At 38.2% G+C, this 16,030-nt stretch overlaps 1 protein-coding gene and 1 long non-coding RNA gene across 3 annotated transcripts; one reads left to right on the forward strand and one right to left on the reverse strand.

The window, feature by feature from the left end:
* Nucleotides 1-208: 208 nt before the first annotated feature.
* On the reverse strand, nucleotides 209-5,307 carry LOC142391889 (uncharacterized). Of its 2 annotated transcripts, none has more exons than XR_012770627.1 (2): nucleotides 4,221-5,307; nucleotides 209-3,911 (listed from the first exon to the last, which is right to left on the reverse strand). XR_012770627.1 is itself a non-coding variant. In XM_075478072.1 (2 exons), the coding sequence occupies exons 1-2, from the start codon at nucleotides 5,042-5,044 to the stop codon at nucleotides 3,903-3,905; spliced, it is 780 nt and encodes a 259-aa protein (XP_075334187.1). In that variant the 5' UTR covers nucleotides 5,045-5,307; the 3' UTR covers nucleotides 209-3,902. The 2 variants fall into 2 exon arrangements, 1 of the variants encoding a protein (XP_075334187.1); XM_075478072.1 differs by having other exon boundaries at nucleotides 4,274-5,307.
* Nucleotides 5,308-13,403: 8,096 nt separating this feature from the next.
* LOC142391426 (uncharacterized) lies at nucleotides 13,404-15,290 on the forward strand. The gene is made up of 4 exons (XR_012770558.1): nucleotides 13,404-13,946; nucleotides 14,392-14,557; nucleotides 14,719-14,906; nucleotides 14,993-15,290. It is a non-coding gene; the product is annotated as an uncharacterized LOC142391426 (long non-coding RNA).
* The last annotated feature ends 740 nt before the right edge of the window (nucleotides 15,291-16,030 follow it).

Consider the following 16,030-nt stretch of genomic DNA (forward strand, 5'->3'; position numbering starts at 1 on the left):
ACTATGGCTACTACAGCCAATCACAATGTACTCCCTTTTTTTTTTTTTTTTTTTTTTTTTTTTTTTTTTTTTTTTTCTTCAAACTTTATTTAAAAGTTCCAATCACAATCAGAACATTGACTGTGGACAATACAAAACAGTCAGGCATCAAGGATTTAAATAAAACAAATACAGTATGAGACAAAGTGGATAAGGTGCATAGGTCATTACATAGGTAACCTAAATATAATAAAATAAATGAAATTAAATAAAAGGAGAAAGAAAATGGCAGGACATATTATATTTCTCCAAATATTCCTTCAATTATGTTAACAGTGTGTATACATTTTTTATTATCAATTCTTTTAATACATTCGAGGTAGTTCTTGAAATCAATTTCAAAAACAGGAAAGAAAGGTCGACCTTTAGAAAATTTGGTTTTATGTATGTGGAATTTTGCAATTAGAATAATCAGATTAATTAAGTGTTGCATTTTCCTATCTTTATTATTATAGTATAACAGTATATCTTTGGCATTCAAATTAATTGGTATGTTGGAATGTGATGTGATGTAAGCTTCGATTTTTTTCCAAAAAATCTGGGAAAAATTACATTCAATGAAAAGGTGCCTAATCGTTTCCACTTCGGCATTACAAAATACACAATTGGCATCAATATTGACAAATTTTGATACAAATTTGTTAGTGGGGTAGATGTTATGTATAATTTTATATTGAACTTCTTTGATTTTATTGGAGATAACAAATTTATGTGGAAGGAGCCATGTTGTTTTCCAATTAATGTCAGAGAAAGAGGAAGACCATACAAATTTTCCTCGAGGTGTAATTTTCCTTTTCCTGAAAAAATGATTCCTTATATGTTTATTGTTACAATGGTGACTCATAATGTTTATACCATTAATAAAGAGGGTAAAGTCAACTTTCTCTGCCTCTTGCCTTTCAAAATGACCTTTTATCAATTGGAGAATGCCACTGGGAATAGCTTTTATCACTGTTTGAAATTCTTTATAGGTAACAGGGAAGATTTTAGATCTAAGAAATTCTTCATAACTAAAAATTTCACCTACATCATTTTGTAAATCCTTAAGATATATTATTCCTTTTTCAATCCAATGTTTCAGAAATAGTGATTTATTTTTCCTAGTTATGAACTCATTGTTCCATATAATAGTTTTATGTGGAGAGAAGTTATGGACAAAGCATAGTTTTGCTGCTGAAATGGCTTGTTGGTGAAATTTAGATAATTTTAGGGGTAATTTTGAAACATTATAATCACAATTTAGGAGAAAAGGTAACCCTCCAACTTTCCCAAAAATATTCTGAGGTATAAAATACCAAAGAGATTCTGGCTTTTTCAAATATTCTTTTATCCATTTTGTCTTAAAGGTATAGTTCACATCCATATAGTCTAACAGCTCCATACCACCATCTCCTCTTGGGGCTGCCAAGATCTCTTTTTTTAAACGATGGCATTTGTTTTTCCAGACAAAACTTATTAGGGTATTATTTATTTCTTTACAAAGGGATTGTTGAACAAAAAGAGAGAGAGTAGGATATACAAATCTAGAGATACCGTCTGCTTTACTCAGAAGAACTCTACCTAATAGGGACAGATCTCTTTGGAGCCACATATTGAAAATATTTTTAGTTTTTTGTATTTTAGGTTTGAAGTTTTTTGTTTGACGTTCAATTATATTTTTAGAAATATAAATTCCAAGATACTTAATATTTTCTTTAATTGGTATTTTACATATAAGAGTTTCATTTGTGTTGTAGAGACATAGTATTTCACATTTTTTTAAATTAAGTTTTAAACCTGAAGCAACAGAAAAGGTGTCTATTATCTTAAGTGCTGTCTCTATTTGTTGTTTATTTTCCAAAAATAAGACTGTATCGTCCGCTAATTGAGTTATCCTAATCTCTCTCTCAAAAATCTTTAACCCTCGAAAGACATTGCTCTGTCTAATTTGTATTGAAAGCAATTCAACGACTATAAGAAAGAGAAATGGGGAGCAAGGACATCCTTGACGGACTGACCTAGACACTGAAAATCTTTTTGTGGTATTTGGGAATAACATGACACAGCTACTAATATCTTTATAGAGCATTCTAATATAGGATACAAAATGTTCACCAAAACCGAAGGTTTGAAGAGATTTAAATAAAAATTGATGCTCTACACTATCGAATGCCTTGTAGAAGTCTAAAAATAAAATTAAAGCGTCTGAATCAACATATTCAGAGTAATCTATTAAGTCAAGGATAAACCTAATGTTGCAACTTATGTGGCGATTATTCATAAAGCCAGTTTGAGTTTCATGTATGATTTCACTTAAACCTTTTCTTAAACGCCTGGCGAAAATTAGTGAGAGTATTTTATAGTCAACATTGAGCAATGTTATTGGTCTCCAGTTATCCAATAGAAGGTGGTCTTTGTCTGGTTTGGGAAGCAAAGTTATTATGCCTTGTTTCATGGTTGTGGTCATTTCTTCATTATTTGTACATTCTTTCAGCATTTCAAAAAGAGGTCTTTCAATTATTTCCCAAAAGCACTGGTAAAATTCGACAGGAAGACCGTCCATTCCTGGAGATTTACCTTTTTTCATTTTGTTTACAGCTTCAAGGATTTCAACTTTAGAGATAGGTTTTTCGCAATCCAATTTAAAATTATCTGATATTTTGGGAGTAAATTCTTTAACATTATTAATAAATTCTTCACCTTTTATTGAATTATAATTAGAGCTGTATAGGTCAGAATAAAATTGAAAGGCGTGATTTGCTAAATCAGTTGGGTTGGAGGTTACAGAATTATCTATTTTTAGAGATGTGATATTATTTCTCTTGTAGTTCCTTTTTTCTAGGGCGAAAAAGTAGCTTGTATTCTTCTCACCTTCCTCTAACCATTTAGCCCTGGAGCGTACAAAGGCTCCCTTGGTCATATTAATATATAAACTATCTAAATCATCTTTCAATTTTATCAGTTTAATTTCTTCCTCTGGAGTAGGGGAACTTTTGTTTATTAGGATATTTAGTTCTTTCATGATTTCAGATTCTTTAAGATTGCTGCGTTTTTTCATTTCTTTACTGTGTCTAATAGCTGATTCTCTGATTTTAAATTTAAAAAATTCCCATTTTTGTATATTACTAAGTTCTTTTTCATTGAAAATATTCCCAGCAATTGCTTTGACTGAGTTACAGAAAGCTTCATCTTTCAGTAAATTACAATTTAATTTCCAGTAACCACGCAGTGTTGCTTTTTGTTTTAGAGGATTAGTAAAGGAAATGACTATCATTTTGTGATCTGAAAAGGGGGCATAACTATGTGATATTTCGGAAACATATTGCATAGTGTAAGAAGATATTAACCACATGTCTATTCGAGATTGTAAAGAACCACTAGCACTACTCCATGTATACTCTTTTTGGTAAGGGTGGATATATCGCCAGGCGTCTATAACATTAAGTTGCTCACCTAAGTGTGATATCACTTTAAATCTTGAATTGGAAGATATTCTTGCTGGTACTCTGTCCATTAAGTCATCAGCTGCATCATTTAGGTCACCGCCAATTATTAAGTGGGCCTCTTTATATTTCTCTTTGAGCTTCAAAAGTTTTGCTGTCAGTTGGACAATCATATTTTTTGCTAGAGCATTGTAATTATAACCATAAATGTTATTCACCACCAGAATCACATTGTTTACTCTAAGCACTAAAATAATCCATCTACCTTCTTCAGATAAGTGAGATTCTATAACATCCCCTTTAAATTTATTAAACAGAATAGCTACTCCTGCTGAGTTGTTAGAACCATGACTTAAATAAATCTGGTCTCCCCATTGACTTCTCCAGAATTTACGATCATCTTCACAGGAGTGTGTCTCTTGTAGAAAAAGTAAATCGGCGTTAGACCTTCTGCAAAACAAAAAAATTGCCTTTCTTTTGGTAATATTGCGTATACCATTGACATTAAGAGAAAATACTTTAAGGTTGATGAAATTGTTGGTCGCCATAAATAAAAAAAATAGAAATAGCTGGATGCCGACTAACTTGAACAATCAAAAAGAAAACAACAACAAGAAAAGAGCTTTTTATAAAAACTCTCTACCTTTGGAAAAAGTTAGAAAAACTCTGAACATTATGAGTATCAGGCATATAAAATGTGCTGTTTTGAGGCCATAACATTACTTGTAATGAGCTTTCTTAATATTCTTTTTTTTTTACTTTTAATAAGCATCATGGTCTTCAGAGCTGGCTTTTCACGCAGTGAATTTTACCCCATCGATGAAGACGATCGGCCCTTGCCATCTGGTTTTCTTTCCATCCTTACGTGCCTGTTCGACTAAAGGCCACAGTTTGTTTCTGCAGTCTTTCTCGAAGCGGGTCAGGTCTTCGGCCATACGGAGGTTCATCTTCTTCAGGATGTCAGCGTTGCGTGATTCTCTCCAAATCTTAATCCTGAAGGTCCGCATGTTGAACTGGATGATGACTGGACGCGGTTTGTTATCATCCCTCGGGCGTCCCACTCTGTGTACCGTGTCAACCAGGAACCCCATCTTACTTTTTTCATCCGGTGCAATCTGGCTCAATATTTTGAGGACTTCATGCCTCACATCTTCGTTTTCCTTTTCTGGGAGGTTGATGAGGCGCAGATTCCATCTTCTGCTGTATCTTTCTCCTTCTTCGGTTTTTTCTTTCAGTTCGTCCACTCTTTTATCCAGCGTTATCACTTTATCCTCCGTTTCTTTAGCTTGAAAATTAAGCCCTTTCATTACTTCTTTTGCCTCTTTAATGTCCGCAGTGTTTTGTTTCATTTGCTGCTCAAAGACGGAAAAACCCCGCTTTAACTCACGTATGGCTTGGAGGATGTCGGAGTTAGAAACCGTGTCCTTCTCCTTGTTTTCTCCACACAGTTTCTTTGGGTTTGGACTTTTGCTGGGAGTCTCGGGAAGAGGAGAACACAAGCCGTAGAAACTCTCCTCTGGCTCCATGTCCATCACCAGATTTCCTTTTGTGACTTCTTTTTTTTTTGCGTCTCTCTTTGTCATTTCGGCTCACTGGTGCAATGTTGGTGTTAGCTTCGTAGGCTAGCTTGTAGCTTAGTTGACGCACGTGTCAGGAGAGTTAATGTCCGTAGGTCGTCACTCGTCAGAATCTTCAACCTATTATCAAAACTCTTCTATCCTTGTTTGGTTGGTGTTTAGCCGTTTAACAAGCCGTTCAAACCGTTGGCCTCGTCAAATTATCATCAGATACTCGTTAATGCTGCAGAGCTTCGCACTTACACGTCTGCTGCAGTCGCCATCTTGCGCGACCCTCCACAATGTACTCCCTTTCAAGCCGACAGCCATACAGTGTGACGTAATCAGCAGGCGACGGAAGCCGAGCCGATTCGACCAAACAATGCGTTCTGCGCTTCGGAAGCGTTGTCATAGAGACTCTCTGGCGTTGTGCCGAAGCATCTGGTAGCATAGCAACAGAAAGCTGCATGCAGGTGAGTCCAGAAAAGAATGAATTTAGCGGTCAGACGTTAGCAGAAATGTCTTCAAAGTGCTCTGTGTCATTGGTTTGATTCCTGCTGCTGGACACGGGCAGTCAGAACATGCAGCAGAGAGTAAAAAGTTCAGATAACCTGGCTGCTATTCACAGTTAGCCCGGCCTGCTAATGCTAACGCTTGATAGAAGTGTGCAGCCAAAACATGTGATTTGATGTGTTTAACGTACACAATATGCCATATTTCATGATTAGATCTTAAAATGGGACTTAATTATGCTCAATATAAATCCTTTAATTACATGAAGAGTTTAAGTTGTGTGAAGAGGAGTCATAGCATTATTATAAAGACTTGTGGGTGATCCAGGAAAGTATTAGCCTGACTACGTCATACTCACGATTCTAGTCAGAATGTGAGTCTGATACCGCTCAATAGAGTTTTGAGTATGGGGCGTGTTTCAACCGAACCAGGAGAAAAAATGCCTCTTCGCTCAATTGGATAGACCTACAACCAATCAGAGCAACATAGTATGTGACGTAGTTTAAGCAACACACACTTGTTGTTGGAAGGACGGCAAAAACATATTTTCTATCGATAAAAGCCTTTATCGCGTTGCTCTGTTCGTCTTTCAAAATGAATGCAATGTGGAGATCCTGTAGAACAGACTCGATGGCAGAATCTCCAGCGGCAGCCGTGTTCAGCTCTTTAGTGACGTAGTCGATATTGTCCCTGTTGATCATCTGTCCATCATCGTATAAAGCCCGCCCTGGCAATCTGATTGGGTCGACTGTTTTGATGTCGAGGATAGAGATTTCCCAACTGAGCAGAGCCAGACCGAACTTCCCGACCAAAACTTTTATGGGCGGGGCTAAGTTCGGCTGGCACCCAGGCTAGGAAAGTATCACAGGAGCAGTAGAAATCCAGTTCTCCTCAGTATCAGTGTGTGATTTCTCAGATTTACACTCAGAAGCCCATTAAAAGACAGTCTGACTGTCCTCTTCAGAAGTGTCTCATGAAAGCTTCATTATTCACTTTCCTTTACATATCCAATATTTTCTGTTATCCACCAATCAACAAGGACTGAGCACATGATAGAAAGGTTCTGGAAATGAGAACTGGGGCCATATTACAGAAACATCCTAACTAGAGAATCTTATCTTATCTGTCTAGTTACCGTGGTAACGGCACTTTAGGACCGTATTTAGGAAAAGCGCATTACAGAACAGCGTTTCCTATCTTGGTTTACGCATCCTATCTCTCAAGTTAAGAAAAGTGTATTACAGAAGCATCCTAACTTCGAAAAATCTTAAATAAATTGTCCTAACTTTAGGATAACCCCCTTTGCTATCCTAAGTGGTGTTTTGTCAGTTAGGTAGGCCTATTAGTTATTTGTCAGTTCTATCGAGAAAATATGGCACGAATTTTATTAGTACAACGTCGTAGGGAAAATAGAAATTTTTATATCGAAAGGGCAATGATGGACCCCGGCGATGTTTTACGGTTTGACGACCGTACTTTAATTAGCTGGTACCGTTTGCCCCGGCACTTAATAATATTGTTAACCGAGCAACTCCGCCCGACTTTGGAAAGGCCTACGCGGCGACATGGAGCCCTGCCGGTGATATGTCAAGTAACAAATGCGCTACGCTTTTTTGCGAAAGGAGACTTCCAAACCGAAGTCGCTGACCTGTCAAAAATGTAGCATCAGTTGCTAGGTAACAGACATGAAAGTCGATCGTAGATGTTTAGATCGCTTACTTAGGATTCCTAACTCAAGATAAGATAGGATTTCCAAAGATAAGATAAGATTCCTAAACGGAGTTAGGATTTGCTTTCAGTAATACCAAACTTGAAAAAATCTTATCTCCACTCGTCCTATCTTAACTTTTGACTTAAGATAGGATGTTTTCTGTAATACGGCCCCAGGTTTAGAAACGGAGAGAATCTGAACCTCAGTCTTTGGGATGATATTGGGACCCTTTCCTCAAACAGGATCATTGTCTTAAAGCCATAATGTGTAATATTTCACGTTGTCTATTAAAGTTCCCATGGCATGGTATAGTAGCGGCACTTTAAATGGGCTTTCGGAGGCTTCAGGATGTTATACCCCCAGGCGTTCTCAAAATTCACCCGGAAAACGCAGATTTGGCCTCTTAGAAGAAAGCCGCATTTCAGCGCTTTCTCCAGTGCCCTGTTTTCCTAATGAGAAGCAAGGAGGAGCGCGAGGGGTGTGTCATGGCTGAATGGGGGCGTGTCTGATTCTCTGTTTTGGCTCCGCGCATGTTAGCTGCCTGCTAGTAGGAAAAAAAAATAGAAATGGCAGGTGAGCAAACCATCGTACCGTTCGCCTTCTACCCGGAATCGGACCCTGAAGCCGAGGCGCAGGCAGTTCAGCAACAAACTGCAGCTCAGCAGCGCCTTCAGCAACACGTCTCAGAATGGTGAGTTTGAAATGTTATGTCTGGAAACGTTTATAGTTGGGTCGGTCCGAACCACTGAGGTGCGCAGATACTAGCAGTGGCTTAGCCTACGGTAGCCTAATTAGAGCAGAAATTGTAGTCACTACATCAGGACTACCTAAAATATTATTTTTGCTTACAAAACGTATAAGTTCCCAACTTATTTTGCAATGTGGGCACGTATTTGCAGTGCTAACATTAGTGAGTATGGCTGCTGGCATCTCCAGTCTCTACACCAAGTAACTTTCTCAATGTCGCCTTGCATTGTACAACAGTAACACTGCCAAAGTATTTCCCATAGTACACATTGCCAACGTGTTATGAAAAACAACTGTAATAAACGCCGGTGGGTAATGGACTTTTTACCCCCACAAACACTGTCCTGTTTGGCAAATGATTCTCCACCCAGTGTTGACATAAGGGGAGCGATTTATAACCAAGTTTTCTAGACAAAAAGGTTTACATGCTATAATATACAAAAAAAAAAAAACTTCCTCATCATATCCTGACCAGGTGCTGGATCCAAAGTGTAACTACACGAAGTGAAACTTATGCTACAGATTTCTGTGTACACCTTTTTAGTAGCCTGTCTTCACTGGGAACAGCCAGCTGTTTGTTGCCCATGTAGTTATACAGTAGCCTATGGCATGCAAAAAACATGATAGTATTCTGACCAGCATGTAATTATTCTCCATGCTCACCTGTTAACTCATTTACTTGCCACTAAAGATGTTTCATTGTTATATTTGCCGGCATTACCTGAAAACAGAATATCATTACACTGCCTTTTTTTTTTTTTTTAATAATAGGTGTCAATGTGGAATTTGCGAGATAATGCCCACAGAAAGGGAGAATAGATGCTGCATGGAGATCCCTCAGGTAACACTGTAAACATTTGGATCTACCTGTTCCTGAAATGACACTTACCATGTCTAGTTCTAATCTTTATTAGGTCACAGCACTACAGGAGAAGTGGCGGCAGAGCCAGCATGTATGCTGGATCATCCAGGGTTTGAGCCGGTCTGTCTCAATGTATATTCGCTACAAACCGCTGGGCGAGTCTACAGGCACCATTTTGGCAGTTTACGCCTGAGAAGAACGCATCAGTAAGCGCTGTAAAATAATTACTCATAGCCACATACATAGAGTTTACAGTATACCCACCCAATAGAGCCTGAGAATTCCACTAGGCAGACGGTATGAAGAGTGTTTGTAGATTTATTTACAAGACATTATTAAAACACAATCAAGAATAATCCATAGGAATATGTAAATATGTACAACATAGCAATAACAGAAGAACAACAACATTCTCTGCAAGTGTCATTTTTTCTATCTGTTCTTCCAGGCGCTTCAGGTATTTGGCCTACAGCGCAGTTCGTGGCGTGGTGCCGGGGCTTTTTGGGTCGCCGGATCAGAGTGGTCATTCCTGCCTGTGTGGTCCTGCGTATCCGTGCCGAGTACCCCGATGATGAAGGACACTGCACCGGGTTTAGACTGCCTCGCATGTGAAAAATTAGGTCCATCAGGACATCCACATACCCTTTCACACAGAACATTCATACACACTGTATACGCACAACATTTGTATATTTCAGTTAGTCATTTGTACATTTCAATGTTTATTTATATATTTATATTTGTTCTATATATTTATGTTTGTTTAGATTTATATTTCTCACATTTTTTGTATTCCTATTTGTTGGAATTAACCTCAGTAAATTTGATACAGGCAAAAGTAGTTGTACTTGAATTCTTGAACTTTTGAGGTCTTACCAAAGGTTGGCTTAGTCTTTTGACGTTTGACTGCACTCCCCCTTCTTGGATTTGGGAAAGGAGATTTTGAAGAGAGGTACACCGTCTGCTGTCTGGGCCTGTGGTCGGTTCGCATTTTCATTAAAGTGGATCCCCGCCAAGTACAGTCTGAAAGTACAAGAAACAATGTGTAAACGGTGTTTCTCACAGAATTTTCATTTGTCATGGTGGTGGGGGTTAGCTGATAGAGACACATCATCATCATGGGAGAGCATATGAAAAGCTCTTTTCCAAAATGCTATAAAAGCTGTTCTCATTACTTTTTTTAAATCTGATTTCAAGCATCAGGAAAAGTGATATTAGCTGAGATTTACATAACATGTTGAAACATTTAAATGCTGCTTTTAATGGTAGTAACAAATAAAACAATATTTTTTAAAGTAGGTATAAAGCATTTTGGAAAAAGCTTTTCATATCTTGTGAAGTTTCATAGGAACTATGATCTGAAAACCCCCTAAAAGTATACATTTTTTGGTAAATCAAATATAAATTACATTCACAAGACAATCTTTTCAGGGGACCTGGTCTAGGTGTTTCGTGCCTTATAGTGCTGGAAAAACCCGGCTCAATTATGACATTTCAGACAACAAAAACTTTCAACAACTACAAGGTAAAACATCTCACCTGCAAAGCATTCCAATATAGAGAAAGACAACATTCTTCGGTGTGGCTGCAGTCCTATTTACAGACAATGGGGTCAGTCTGGCAGGCAGCATCCCTGGTCCGGGATGTCTGGACGTGAGCACTTGATGTGCTGGCCAGTGAAGAGTGAACCTGATGCAGACAGAGAGCACACATCTCATGGTTCGAAAGCCGAGCATTACACTTGTGATAAACTGACGAGTCACGACAGATTTGAAGTCAAAACTGTGTTTGAATTGACAGATACATAATGATGTATGTTCGAGGGTAGTCAGCAAACGTTTGCTAAACACCCTTCACCTAGCCACAACACCCGATCGCGTATCCCACACGAAAGACGCAGAAACAACTCGACGTAAAAAAAAATAAATAAATAAAAATAAAAGGTCACCAAACCGCAACAAATGCTTACAAAATATAAAGTCACCAATCGAAAGAAAGGCTTACAAAATATGAATTGTTATCGTCGGGCGTCATTTTCCGTGTCACAGACGTATCTAGCCACAGAACAGAACTAGACTTGCTTACCTAAGTATTCATGCTGTATGTAGTCCCCTACACGTAAGATACATGGTCAAAAGACAAATGTCTTGTTTTACAACCAATTTTCCAAATCTAACCAGTTTAACAGAGTATTGGTTTTGTAGCGCAGTGTAGGTTTCATGGATAAATACCTCCACAGCTAATGTTGGCTAGTTAGCTGTCACCCATAAAGTGCTAGCGGCTAGCAAATAATTATGACTTACTTGATCGGTGTGGGTAGCTGATGGACCGGCAAGGATTGGCACTGATCCAGGCTTCAACTTCAGGTGTAGGGCAAAACCTGCCCTGTACTGTCCCAAGTTGTAAAAGCATTCCTCTGAAATGTGTCGCGCAAACACTGACGCTCTTTGGAACATGCATGGGCACCTGTCCCTCGTAAATGAAATTAAGCCATTCCGTTTTCAAAGGGACAGAGGATGGAAGCGGAAACATATTCTTCTCTTCATCTTCACATCCTGGCACAGTACATTTCGCATGGTAACGTCGTTTGGAAGCCATTGCTGTATCTTCTGTGACTGTCTTCAGTCGTGGCGAGTCTTCTTCTTTGGCGAGTCTCAGTCTACTCCACATGAGTTGGGCGGGTAAGGTAATGCAGGTGTGGGTGGAGACAGAGGGCGTGGCGGAGAGAGGGGGTGGGAAATTTTGATGAGCTCTATCCTGGTATGACGTCATACCAGGAGCCTTGAGTCAACGAGACACTTGGAGGCGCTCTATTCAAAACATGGAGGAAATGCTGTACTGCTCAGTGAATACATTTCGCAATTTCTACTCATTGGGTTGACTTAAGGAGGCTAGAGGAACTCATTTTAAGGCTAAAAAACCTCTGAGAGTGAAATTTTCATGCCATGGGACCTTTAACAAATTTGAGTCTTATCATTCACAAGTATTACCTCACATTGAAAACGGAAAGGGCGAAGCTGATGACATGTCCTTCTACAAATCCCGTAGTTTTAAAATGGCGGAGCGACATGGAGACATTCATTGTCCGTGAAATATTACACATTATAGCTTTAATGTAGTAAAATGATTTAAGTTGATGGTGTTCCACTGACTCAGGTGAGATTTATGGGATATTGCACACAGTGGGTGTCGGTCTACAGAGTTATTATTAAAAAAAATTTTTCTGAATTTGATCAAAAAGCTACAAATATTTTGAACTGTGACCTTAGTGGGTCTTTAAAGAAGCATTTTAAAGTTCACAGGGATTTAAATAATAACCACAGTAATGAGTTTAAGGCGAGACACTACAGGTGAATAGGGTAATATTTTAAAATAATAGATATCGCCATGAAACTTCCTCAGTTGATTACTTATACAAGTATGAAAAAAAAATGTATTACAAGTTTTAGAAATTTGTATGTTTAATTATGCAAATTAGGCATGATCTCATTAAATATATGTGCACATTTGCATATACAGTATTTCCGGAAGATAGATCTGAACATATGATAAAACCAGGTGCAAAATTCTTTTTTCATTTTGTTTACACACAAAATGAAAAAAAAATTAGAGGGATTTCAAATATACTGTCCATAGTCCATAGTCAAAAACATCGATTTTTGCCTTTTTTTTTTATTATGTCACATAAATCAGGCCAGGAATTATTTATCAACAAATCCTTCTGTTAATATCTTCAGAATACTGCTATGTGTATCACTGGAAAGTTTGGTGTTAGTAGGTGCTCCATAGGCTGAGATATTGATACTGGAAAAATACAAAAAACTGATTTTGAGAAAACGACATTTAAAGATTTAAATAGGGCTGGGCGATTTTGAGAAAAACAATAATCTCGATTAGTGTTTGCTGTATCTCGATATACGATATATATCTCGATATCTATGCAGGAAAAAATAATTTAAAAAAATAAATCGCACCAAATTCAGCAAAGTTTTTTTTTATTGAAATACAAACAGGTAGGCAGCCAAGTGCCTAGAAGTAGGTACTAGTAACAAAGTGCGTGTGCACCATTTTTAACATTATCAGACCAAGGAAGAAATATATTGCCTTATTGTTAATTCAAACATAAAATCTGAGGATAGACAGTTATATAGTGGAGCGCAGTGTTTCCCACAGATGTGAAGGCAATGTGTGGTGGTGGGCCACGGGGGAACCTGGATAATTTCTCCATCAAGGAAAATGATGGGGGACGTAAGGATGTGTGACACCTGTGTCACGGTGGGTGACACAGGTGCGGCCTATCTGCAGATTATTTTCACATCTTCATCATTGTAAACAAATTAATAACATAGCTAAATCAGGGTACCCGCAGGTTATTAAAAGTATTAAAAAGGCATTAAATTTAGTTGTCCAGCATTAAACGTCTTAAAAGTATTAAATTAGCTGTTGAAAGTCTGGAATTTTCAAAAAACATCCGTGTGCAACCTAAATTATGACGAAGTTTTTTTTTTCATAATGAAGATGACGCACAGAACGTCAATACCCATAGACGTACAAACCTAGAGTGCCGTGGCGCCGTCATTTAGAACGAGGAGTGTAGCATGGGAAAGCTTCTGCCTCGCTAGCTAACGTAACGAGTTGACATCGGGCAGCAAGCGCGCGAATCATGGCTGGAAAAAGGAAGTCATGGAGGAGCATGTGTCCGAGGATGGGTGCTGGAGAGCGGATTGAATGCGTGTGTGACCGCTGGAAGCTCCAGACTGGTTCTTGTAAGATGGGAGGCCGGTGTTCAGTCAATTTCTCCTACTTGTCGAGAATTGCTACTTTGTGGTTTTGCGCATGCGCCAAGCCGATTTTCTAAGTTTCGTTTTCACGCCAAGTAGCACAAATCGACAGAACACCGGCACGGAGGAGCATAGATCCGAGCAGGGGGAGAGGCGTCTGGCTGCAGACCTGCACTGTCAGGATCCATGACCTGCACTGTCAGGACCCTTAGTTGGAGACATGCACTGTGACGTCACCTGCACTGTGAGGACCCGAAGCACACAAGCGAGGAGCACGTATTTTTTGTTCCACATTTGAACTGTGGAGACGATGAGGTGAGTAAAAGTCGAGTGAAAACAACTTTCTTTCATCCGAAGAAACAGAAACACTCTTTATTCACTGGAACGTTACGTTGCACACCATATCTAAAGTTATATTAATTTAAAAGAATCAGGTTTTTTTTTAAACTTTTGGCTAGTCTTCAGCGTTGTTATCATATTGATAGTGCTCACTTAAATGTGCCATTTTTCGTATCGATAATGCTGACTTGTTTAATTTTGTTTGACTTATTACGACATTATTTGTCTCTTACAGATGCATATTTCAATAACTATATACTGTAAAGTTTTATTAATTTTAAAGAATCAGGTTTCTTTACTTTTGGCTAGTCTTTAGCGTTGTTATCGTATCGATAGTGCTCACTTTAATGCGCCATTTATATATATATATATATATATATAATTTAGTTTTACTTATTACGACATTATTTGTCTCTTACAGATGCATTTTTCAATAACAACCGCCGGCACTACGCCCAAAATCGAACGCTGCACGTCATGTTGCAAACTGTTTCACTGCCCTCTGTGCCTACAATTTAAACCAGCAAAATTGTCCAAGCTGCAGAGCCACTTAGAGGCACATACAAAAGGTGGCATTTTATTTAAAGGTAAGCATAATGTATTTGTCTGTTTGTTTGTACTCATAAGTATTAGCCAACGCTACTAACTTCTGGCAGGTTGTGGTTTGGTTTGTAAAAGGGTAAAAGGAAAATGAAGGGAATGTAGGTTGCAGTGAAGAACATCTGACACCTCACTTTCTGTCTTTTAGAAACCTATCCCAGTCACTAAATCCCGGCAACTGGACAGAGAAAACTGGACTACAAATTCAGGTAAGAGTATAAAGTATGTATAATGCATGTTTTTTTTAATTAATAGTTGAGTACTCAGGAAGAAGAGCAGCAGGCAGAGGTCTCCAAGAGAGCCAGACTTGCTGATGTGGACACACCAGTGGAAGACGTAAGCTTTTGCACAGTATCTATTGGTCAGATACTGTTGGTGTGGCAGCTATACTACAGACATCTTTCTTTCTGTCTTTTCCATAGGACTCGGTTGAAGATCGCATTCTTCAAAATTGGCTGAGGCCAACAAACCACTGTTGTCTGCCAGAGTGGACCTGCCTGGCGTTCTGGGCATCGGGGAAGAGGAACAGGCAGAGGCTGCTCTACAGTATGGGAGGTTGTGGAACGAAGAACTGGACGAGGATGAAAGAGAAGCGATCCTGGAGCCTTTCAAAATGATATTTCACAATATTAACGACATGTTGATATTTTGTGAACAGGTAGTCGACAAAAACAAAGATTTTTTTGTCATATTGTGAATGTTTGACTGAATAAACACTACAGAACATTTGATCATGTTGTGACTTGGTGTGCTTTTTATGTTTTCTCATTGATCCCTTAATAATTTGACTTGGATTATACTGTAGATATCAAGAGTTAGGGTACTATTTAGTGGTACTAAGGTGTTCCAGCAGTCCTCTCTCTCTCTCTCTCTCTCTCTCTCTCTCTCTCTCTATCTCTTACTTTTTCTCTCTCTCTCTCTGCCCCATTTTCTTGTATGCTTATGTGTTTGTCTACTGTCTAGTGTCATTTGTGTATATTTGTGGGAAAAAAAAAAAAGTTTATATGGTGGTATGTTGAAATATAATGGAAAATAACTAGTCGTGTATGGGCATACACTGTGAACTGGAGGAAGAGAAAGAAGAAAGGGGAAATATATATATATATATATATATATATATATATTGATGATGATGAAATTGTATATGTTGTACAAGTCTACCAATAAACAAAGTAACAAAAAAAAGAACATAATTGGCATAGACAGAACCAAACATGAAATTTATGGTGGTTAAGGATAAAAATACAGAATAATACAACAGAAAAACTAATACAACAGAAAAACTAATTGAAACAAATACATATATATATATAAAGACCAGTGCGATAAAGTCAAAATGAAATGATAATGAAATAGCAGTGACTTACTCTATAGTACACAATACAATGTACAGTATAGGCCTATGGCATCTTGTGAGATGTTGGCTTATGAATATGAGCCTAAGAGAAAATGTGTGCAGT

The sequence above is a fragment of the Odontesthes bonariensis genome, chromosome 11 (assembly GCF_027942865.1).
Source record: "Odontesthes bonariensis isolate fOdoBon6 chromosome 11, fOdoBon6.hap1, whole genome shotgun sequence".
NCBI classification, from domain to species: Eukaryota; Metazoa; Chordata; class Actinopteri; order Atheriniformes; family Atherinopsidae; genus Odontesthes; species Odontesthes bonariensis.

Bases quoted from the DNA above. Each gene is read 5' to 3' on its own strand.
- LOC142391889 (XM_075478072.1), bottom strand. From the start codon at position 5,044: ATGACAAAGAGAGACGCAAAAAAAAAAGAAGTCACAAAAGGAAATCTG.